At 39.3% G+C, this 10276-nt stretch overlaps 1 protein-coding gene across 2 annotated transcripts; it reads right to left on the reverse strand.

The window, feature by feature from the left end:
- Positions 1 to 2665: 2665 nt before the first annotated feature.
- LOC108664458 (heat shock 70 kDa protein) lies at positions 2666 to 6540 on the reverse strand. 2 transcript variants are annotated; one of them, XM_018151046.2, is made up of 2 exons: positions 6486 to 6540; positions 2666 to 5013 (listed from the first exon to the last, which is right to left on the reverse strand). In XM_018151046.2, exon 2 carries the CDS (start codon positions 4981 to 4983, stop codon positions 3175 to 3177), a length of 1809 nt encoding a protein of 602 aa, XP_018006535.1. In that variant the 5' UTR covers positions 4984 to 5013; positions 6486 to 6540; the 3' UTR covers positions 2666 to 3174. The 2 variants fall into 2 exon arrangements, with proteins under 2 accessions (XP_018006535.1, XP_047736801.1); XM_047880845.1 differs by lacking the exon at positions 6486 to 6540 and adding an exon at positions 6078 to 6315.
- Between the last annotated feature and the right edge of the window lie 3736 nt (positions 6541 to 10276).

The raw sequence follows: 10276 nt of genomic DNA on the forward strand, positions 1-10276 counted from the left end.
AATTTGAATTGAAGAGGACAGGCCAAAGTCAGCAAACGCTACCATTTTACTAGTTGAGCAATACTTTCTTCAAATTGTCCGGCTAGTGAATTTGTGTAGCAATAAGAGTATTGTTTACGTGAGTAGGCCACCTGATGGGCTCGATTTCTAGCTACCCGAATGAACCTTGAAAGTTGTAACTGTTAATTAAAATTCATCAACTGTTAATTAAAATTCATTTCCACTAACGCGTACAAATTTGACGAATAACCAATATAAGTAGAAGCTCTCCCGCAACATGGTGATTGCCAGAAACCATCTCATATGGAAACTCCATCAAAATATTCGGGAGGCTTTCATTATTGGCCTAATGCTGCAATTCATGTTCCTGAGAGAATGAGTGGACACTGCACATAATATAAACACAGACGTCTAACTTTGCCCGAATTGTGGCAGAAGGAAAATTGCTGCATAATTCTGTGTGTTTGTGGCCGGTGTTCCGGGATCCAATGACTATTTGTTACATGATCGAGGCAGTTCGATTATTGCAATTAACTTGTCTTAATATATTTTTTGGAAAATTCAGAAAGAGGGCGCGACGTTCTAATTATTTTGGAAATAGCTTAGGAATATGAATGGTATCAAGTTTCCAATGCGACTCGCAAGTTATGCACGACGACGCCGTTTCAGCGTTCAATTAATAACGTTACGGTATAGTCGCCAGTATAGCAAGAAGCTCTAGCGAACGAATAGCATAAACGTTCATTTAATTGGCATTATTCATTAGGCATTGCAGTACAGTTTCATTCTGAACATATTGCTGTATATTTGGAGGATTCCTTGAATCAAACTCTAACTTTATTCTGGAAGAAGTTGGCTCTTTAACTACCGAGGATTGCGACATCGACTCTGTCATTTAGCAAACGCACAAGAAATGTTGAACACATTTAAGGTAGGACATTAAACTTGTTGGGCATCAAAGTAAAACTATTTGAAAATTTTTGTTTTTTTTTTCTCGATCCTGCGAATTAGACTATTGGCAGGGTTTTTACGTTCGGAGTTGAGGTTTCATATAATATTAAAGCAACGACGTTGCGGATAAACATCGTTAATTAACTAGTAAAAACATAATATGCATGAAATTCTTCTTATTTAATTGAGATGTCGAAATGACTTTAGTACAAACATAGTGTATTAAGGAACAACAACAAAAGTAAAACTTAAATTGAAAAATTAAATTTTTTTGTTCCGACGAATTCGATATAGTTAGTGAGTTGACAGCTTGAGATTCTTTCCTGACGATGAGAGCCTCGGCTATCGCCATTATTGCACCAGAATAGTCATGGGGTGTATCAGAATCAACCACAATACTTCAGTTTAAGTGATAATCATGCTAATCAATATTATATGAATCACAAGAATAAGAAAAGCAAAAAGAGAAGCGCACTTAGCTTGCCACTTCACAAGAGTTGTATAAAATACCAGCATGCAAATCAATGCAGTGAAAACTAAATCTCGGTTATGAAACTAGTAATCGAGAAGTTATTTTTGGCTTTCGCAAGATTGTCGTAAAGGGGCCGGTTACGAGATGGATAAATTGGTTTATGGATAAAGTTAAAGTGATAAGTTAAAAACTTATCACCTGGTAAAGTATTATCTTTTAGTGATAGCAGCCAAGTATTTTACTCTTCGAATTTCAGGCTTGAAATTGGAAGAAAAATTATAAATTTTCATTCATAATAGTCAATTCCATGTAAATTTTCAGTTAGTATTGCTAGAAATGAGAAGAAATGAACTCAATATACGAAGTAATTGCCGCTCCCGCTACCGACTACTGCTTTCCTCGTATACCTTGAGCTACATTTTGCATCCTGTGACTTTGCCTGGTGACTCCGACTTGAGATTTTATCAAAGGATTTTTTGAGGAGCGCGACTGAAGTCACCGCAAATTAAAAAATGTTGAATAAGCTACATAGCTTATAGCCACCTACTTATTCTTAACACCTTGCTCTAAATTTTGGGTGAAGGCTCCATCAATCAGATGCAGTTACGTTCTATTTTAATTATGATCATGGAACCTTTGCGCAAACTAAGTAATTTTTTAGAAAACCATATAATTACCCGGAGTATTCTTAAATTTAATTCGCGAGGCCTATTCCCCCTCACCATTCAACGCCTGCGATGTTGACATGACCAATCATTCAAGTTGTGAGCCTTAACAATCATACCTTAGATTTTGCTCATGATCTCCTTGAAATGCCTCTTAAGCCCCTGGATATGCGTCAAAAACCCCTGGATATGCCGCTAAAGCCTCCTGGATATGCCGCTAAAGCCTTCTGGATATACCGCAAAAGCCTCCTGGAATTGCCTCATAAGCCCCAATAGATATGCCTTAAAACCTCTTGGATATGCCTCATAAACCCCTATATGGATATACAATACCTTATAAGCCCTTCTGGATATGCCTCGATCATAAGCGTCCCTGAATTTGCCTGGACAATGATGAATGCCTAGCTATGATAAATTTTTGTATGTATTCTGATTAATTAACTGTGACAGCAATGTTTATTCGGCGACTATTGGAGCCATCCGTGGAAGATGGTTTGAGACTGAACAAAAATAAAATATTACATTTTCCCTTTAACAAGTTTTTAGAGTTGAAAGCGAGGCTAATCAAACGCATACCGTCAAAATCAACTGTTATCAAAAATAGATTGAATAATTATAATTGTCTACTATAATTCGAATCAGACTGACTTTTAGTAGAGAATTATTCGTTACATCTGAAAGGTACATATATTTGCGCATTATCAATAATAACACTTTATGATGAAGAAATTCAAAAAAACAAAGGACGGGCATTCTACAAGTTTTCACGGATTCATGTGAAATAATTTTCAATCACTCATTTACATGATCAATTCTTGCAAAGTTCCGTCCATGCACCAACCGTTTTAAAGAAAATTAAGCGCTACATTCAGAATGACATGCTGTTACAAAAATTTTCCAATCAATATTGTTCAATGCCTACACAGTCACGAACACCCACATTTCAATTTTTGAAAGGTAAACTAAACTTCTCATAAATCAGAATATAGAAAAAAATGTAGAATCATACGTCAGCGTTTAATAAGAGTGAAAAATTGACGTCAGTTTAGTGAACTTCACAACTGTCGCCACGTAACAAGCTGGAGCTCAGTAGCCATGATCCTCCAGGAGCTCAGAGAAGGTCTCGTTGAACTGCTGTTCCTTAGCGTCATACTCCGCTTTGGTTGCGTCGGTATGGGCCTCCAACCAAAATTCGGCCTCTTCGCAAATTCTTTTCATTTTTTCGTAGCCTTTTTGCGATATTTTCTTGAGGCTCATTTTCCTTTCAATAAGATTTTTCTTCTTAATGATCGTATCCTTCAAGTTGGTGGACGCGTTCGTCAAAGCACGATTTCGGCGCTCCATGTCCTCGATGGCCTCACGCTTGAGACGCCCTTTATCCAGAGAGACGGCCATGTGGCCTCCGCCTCCTGTCGTTTGGTCCACGGCGGTCACGTTCAAAATACAGTTTTCGTCAAGCGAAAAAGTTACGTCAACGCTAGGGACACCAGCGGGGGCTATTTCAATCCCTTCAGCTGCGAAAACTCCTAACAAATTATTTTGTGTGGCTATGTTGTTTTCACCTTCGTAGACTGAGAAACGAATGCCTTTTTGAAAATCACAGATAGTCGTGTAATTTCTTCTATACGACGCAGGTATTTTAGTGTTTCGTTTGATGATGGTGCTCATTACGTTTCCAGTCAACTGAACACCAAGCGACAGTGGGGTAACGTCTGTCAGCTGAATGTCTTCAACACTCCGGTCGTTGTTAAGCATGGCTGCCTGAATAGCAGCTCCGTAGGCAACAGCTTCCGCTGGATTAATCGTCCTTTTAATTTCCTTTCCTGGAAATTTTTCTTCGAGCATTTTCCTTAGCTTGGGGATCCAAGCGGAGCCACCGACTAGGACTACCTCGTTGATTTTGTCAGATGTCACACCAGAATTGGAGATCGCGGTGTCCACACACTGCATAGTTTTATCGAAAATATCAGCACACAGCAACTCGAACCTGTTGCGACTGAAAACCAAGTCCATATCTTTTCCTTGACACAAGCTCTCTATTTTAACATGGTCTTTCATTTGACACGACAAATTTATCTTGGTATTTTCAGCAGCTCTCGTGATCTTCGCTAGAGCCTTCGGATCCTGAGTCACATCCAGCCCGGTTTTCTTCATGAATTCCCCGATCAAGTAACGGACTATTCGAGAGTCCAAGTCCCTTCCACCAAGCTGGCTATTTCCTTCAATAGATTTCACATCGTAGTGTCCTTTCTTCATTGTCAAGAACGCCACATCGAAAGTCCCGCCGCCGAAGTCAAAGATCAGAATGTTGGTCTCCTCGGTTACGTTTGTGTCTTCTCCGTACGCAATGGCGGCAGCGGTTGGCTCGTTGATGATTTTCAGTACCTGGAGACCCGCAATGGTACCAGCATCGATGGTAGCTTGTCGTTGTGAGTCAGCGAAGTATGCAGGCACCGTAATAACCGCTCTTCTCACTTCACATCCAAGGAAAGTCTCGGCGGTCTCCTTAATTTTGGCCAGCACCATAGCAGAAATCTCTTCCGGGGTGAAAATCTTCTCCGTTGCACGATACCTAACGCAGATTTTGGGGTTGCCGCTATCGTCGACGACGCGGTAAGGCAAATGGGGGAGTTTTTTCTGCACTGCTTCATCGCTGAACTTGCGTCCGATGAGTCTCTTTACTTCGTATACTGTGTTAGCAGGATTCATGGTGCGCTGAAGCTTGGCCGACTCACCAATTAGTCGTTCATCTTCAGTGAACGCCACAAACGACGGCGTGAGGCGATCGCCATGTTCGTTTACTATGATCTCCACGCGCCCGTTCCTGACGACCCCCACGCACGAATTGCTCGTGCCCAAGTCGATGCCAATCGCGTAGTCATGTTTCGCCGCCATCTTGAATTTTGCTTAGACGGCCGGGTCAATCTGAAAGTATGGCTCATTTTGTTAAATTGAAAATGTTCTCAGGGAATATACGAAAAATGTGTATGTGAATATGACAACTAGCCTTGTTCGTAGTTTGGGTACACTCGTCATAGAGCGATAAGATGGGATATAGCAATGCAATTATTCCACCGAGTCCAACCTAGCTTAACCCAAACTCAACCAAAAATAGAGTTATTTTAGCAAAATATTTCGTTAGGAGTTTTGTGTCCCGCTTAGAATTAGACCAAAGACTATCTTTCACTTCCTTGATGATAAATGTTGATACTGCATATATTTTCAACGAGATACTATAAATGGACAATTAATTCAGTTAAATTCAGTATGAAATAGTGCTAGCGATTTAAAATACAAAATTCACTTATTTTTCGATTTGTCGCACATAATTTCTCTCTATGAAAAATCTTGTAATTAAATTAAGAAAGCCGAGTCGGGAACGAATATCGATGTAATAATAACAGTGTAAGCGTTTATTAGATCCATTAGACGTATCGCAGATTCATACCATCGCAGAACATTCACAGCTGCGATGTACATACACAAGGTCCCAGCAGGATTACTAGAATTTGAAACAAGAATGAACACCAGGGGCCACGGCTACAAGGTAGAAAACTGCTTTGTAGCACATCCATGCGACAACATTACACCCCGATTACATCGTTGGCGCTGCGATCATGAACGCGGTCAGGAACAGACTAGATAAAGCTTAGGAGGAAAATATATTTAGACTTGAAATGCCCAGCACCATATCGAACCTGATGTAAGTCTAGTAGCTATTTCAAACTATCGTCAGTTTGGAAAATATCCGGACGAAAAACACGTTTCTAGATAGGCTTCGGACAGGTCATGAAAAGTACAAGAATCGGAATCGGAGACAGGCCACATCCGGCCTATTCTTCGTCGCCGACATCGCTAATATGATATATGTATATTGACCGCTCGGCCACCCGACCAGAACTGTCGCAGGTAGCTGGGATCAAACCCATACAGTTGCAGGGAATCTGCGTGCTAGGTCTCATATGGTATGAATCGGCGACAGCAGCTACCTGTTGCTTCGAGCCGAAATCGAACCCACTAGCAGAGCAGCAATCCTCAAGAGTCTAAAGGGAAGCACCGTTCAAGTCCTGGTCATAACAGCTGGAAGAATAAACAAACCTAATAACCTAATCCTAACTCACTGGAACGAGCCTAACCGTAAGAACCTGACCCTAACCGTGCGTTCCAATGCACTTAAAATTTAATTCATAGCATAAGATTCAAGTCCAAAAAAACGAGAACTTCAGAGCTCGAGGCCTTCCTCAAAAGATCCAAGTACGTTCACGAAATGCCTAGCTAAAATAATGAATGTTATAATAAACAATTAAAATTGACACTATTGACTAATATGACACGAAACGATTTACACTAGAATTGAACAATCACAATTATAATCATAGAGCTATCGATTAACGAACCTTCACGGCAAGATCACGCGATGCAAACGTATTTGTAACGCCCGACTGCGGGAGGTCACGGCTAAGGTGATTGAAAACTGAAAATGATAAAACAAAATCCTAAACCTAATACGATACAACTTAAAATTAATATAAACAACAACAAATTAAATCTATTTCCTCAACAATGTGAAGCGGAATTCGTTACAAGACTTCAAAAGAAAAGTGCACTGCCAACAAATAACCCCGAATAAATAATAACAATGAAGCAAGTGTCGGACAAATTTACGGACGGACTCGCGGCCAAATCTCCAGATTCAATGACCAAGGAATATCTCACTAACTAATGAACGTAGCTAGATGAAACTTGGTACACGACCTAATAGTGTGTACCACTAGGTCGTCAGGATCTAACGGTGATGTTTAGCTCGTTAAAAAATTTTCCATTTCACCTTCATTCGGGAGGTATAGAGCAATTCGGGCCGAAATTTGTAGTGACCAAGAAATTTCTTCTAAACTACAAAAAAGATTTGAACGAAACTTTGAATATACATTCCTAACTTCCCAACGGTGACGTTTAGCTCGCGAAAAATGTTCCGATTTTGTCTTCGTTCGTGAGTTATACGGATAAACAGAGACACGACCGGCATTTCTGAGGGCCCTCTTCAAATTTGCATTGACAAAGAGCCGTATACGTATACTCGCAAACGAGAGTAAAATCGAAAAAAAATGTCACGAGCTAAACATCACCGTTGGGAGGTTAGGTTTGTATATTCAAAGTTTCGTTTAAATCTGTTCAGTAGTTTCGAATAAATTTCTTTGTCACTACAAATTTCGGCCCGAATTGCCGTATAATTCACGAATGAAACTGAAACGGACAAACTTTTCACGACCTAAACACCACCGTTCATGAATACGTGTACCAAATTTCATCGAGCTGCGTTCATTAGTTTGGGAGATATTTCTTGGACACTTAATTTGGAGATTGGCCGTGAGACCGGCCGCGAGACCGCCACGAGTCCGGCCTAAAATTGTCCGAGACCTTGTCGTAAGTTACCAAGCTGCTCATTTTTTTGTGATTATGTGCTTTTTTCCATTGTACCATTAGGATTTTTGCCATTAGGATTTGGGATTGTCAAATCGAAGTGTCATTTTTAACTTGGGTTATTTTCGAAAAATTACAAATTATTAGGGGATACATTTTTGAAATTTCCATAAAACATGGCAATGTTTGAAACGACGCAAATTTATAACTGGAATTCGAATGTATAGTAACAGTTCCAATCATATTTACAACCACTGTAGGCAGAATTTCATAGACTCGTGAAAAACAGTTTGATAGACGGTACATACAACTAACAAGCGACGTATCGTGGGATAACGAGTCGTTAGCATATTACACATGGGGCCATTCTTTCAAAATTTGCCAAGTGAACGTAAGTACTTACGCTCTATTTTCTTGTCTATGATTGGTGGATATTGCTTGAAAGGCTGTCATGATTTGCTGATGAACTTACGATCTCTTAAATTTTTTGAGAGTATATAGGCCCTGGATGTTACGCGCTCATCCAACAGGCAGCAGGCATACACGCGGGTCTCGCCTTGATAACAAGTTTTATCATCGAGATTTAGTTTTCACCGCCTGGATTTATGTGTTGGTACTTAATATAACTTCTGTTAAGTGACATGTTTAAGCGTGCTTCTCTTATTGCTATTCATATTCATGTGATTCATATAATTGACTATAACTTAAATTGAAGTATTGTGGATGATTTTGATGCACCGCATGACGATTTTGGTGCAATATACTCTCGATAGCTGAGGCTCTCATCGTCAAGAGTGAGTCTCTAGCTGTCAACTTACAAAATATCGGATTCGTCAGGACGTAGAAAATATTTTCTTACAAAATTCAAGTTGTACTGTTTTAGTTGTTTCATAATACCCTACGTTTGGACTAAAGTCATTTCGAAATCTAAATTAAAAAAGAAGAGGTTCATGCTAAACCGTTCTTTTTACTAGATAATTAATGATGTTTATCAGCAATGTCGTGCCTTTAAAATTATATGAAACCTCATCTCCGAACGTCCAAACCCTGCCAATAGTCCAATTCGCAGGATCCAAAAAGACAAGCGAAAATTTCACTCTCTGGTCCTCAACGAAGTTTAATGTCCTATCTTTTATGTTTTTGTTAACATTTCTTGTTTTTGCGGCCTGGCAGCGGGAATACATTGGGGCTTATATCACCAGGAAATATAATTTCTGGGTCAAGCTATTATTTAGAGGTCGCTTCACTGAGAAATAAATATTTATTTAATCATTAGGATACTTTGATATCCGCAACTTGCAAGTTTGTGAAAGTTGTATCTCATGATTCCCTTTAGTTCATGACTACTCAAATTGTCTATGCATGGAGTAATCTATGGAATGCCTATGAAAATTAATTATTTTACACAATTAACAACGGTGACAACTTTCTAATATACGTTTACGGCATTCAACAGTATTTTTGAAAATTCCTTAACTGATAATTTTTATTATTTCTATCTTTTCTATTAGTTAGTATTCAATATTTTTAATAATAAAATATGGAGCTTTAATTAATAATTTAAATGCTAAGCCATTGCGACTTACTTCCATGTCGAACGTGGATTTAAATCAATTAATGATTAAATTTATTATATACAGTCAGTAAACATTTATTTCCAAATATAATTTATTTGGAAGTTTTTCCAAAATATATTAAGTTTTTTCCAAAATATAATTTATGCACTTGAATGGTTGTTCTCCACTCCACATAATTATTAAATGCTACTACTCCATCAAATATTGAATCATTTACCGCATCTTGGGTCCTGCTTTTGTATGCCATCGTCTAAGAAGCTCGCTCCCTGATTTGAAAATTTCGTAACAACGTGCCCTTCTTAAGTCAGCACGAAACTTTTCAGTGGAGGAGGAAATCATCCTTATTTTTCACTTCACAGTCAACTTTTTAAATCAGATCATCGATAATGATTGAAGGTCTATCAATTCGTTCATCATGAATTCTTGCGCGGCCATCTTTCAAGGCCGTAACCCAATCCCGCACCGTTCCATCACTCATAATGTTTTTACCATTAATAATAATAAATAATAATAATAGCGGTTTCAGCGTTAGTAGGCCGTAGGCCTGTCGCCGATTCTTAACATCGCAGAACATCCACAGCTTCTCGCAGCTCACTGCTTCAATTTTGCGAAGCTGTGAGTGAGCTGCGTGAGTGATCTCCAACGCGCAGCTCACTGCTACAATTCTGCTGTGCTTAACCGCCCGGCCTCCTTGCCGATTCTGACCAGAAACTGGCGCACAGAGCTGGGATCGAACCCGCGCCTCTCTGCTCCAATCCTGGTACTCTGAACTTTAACCACTGGGCCACCATTCACTTATATCACTGAATTGGCTATGAATGCCAACTGATTTGAAACGCACACACTTTGGCATTCTGCAGGTGGTGACGAAAATAATGTCGTGGCGAGGACAGGGAAACAACGATCGGGCATGATAATAAATCTTTAAACGATTTATTGAAAAATCAAATAAACCAAATCGCTGGAGCCGTCCACGGAAGGGGCAAATCGAGCTGCGCCACCCCTTCTTCCACACGACCTATCTCGTCAGGACACTCATCCTAGATAGAACAATTAAGAGTTGGTCAATACCGAGTAAAAAATAAGAAATAAATTGGTAATCAATTATCCCTACAGTTATAGGTCTAATCAATTATGAATTAGAACTAATCACCTTTAACCAGTTACCTATCAATTAAATCAGTTATCAT

This window comes from Hyalella azteca, unplaced genomic scaffold, assembly GCF_000764305.2.
Source record: "Hyalella azteca isolate HAZT.00-mixed unplaced genomic scaffold, Hazt_2.0.2 contig800, whole genome shotgun sequence".
NCBI classification, from domain to species: domain Eukaryota; kingdom Metazoa; phylum Arthropoda; class Malacostraca; order Amphipoda; family Hyalellidae; genus Hyalella; species Hyalella azteca.

Excerpts from the sequence above, each read along its gene's own strand:
- LOC108664458 (XM_018151046.2), bottom strand. The coding sequence starts at position 4,983 with ATGGCGGCGAAACATGACTACGCGATTGGCATCGACTTGGGCACGAGC.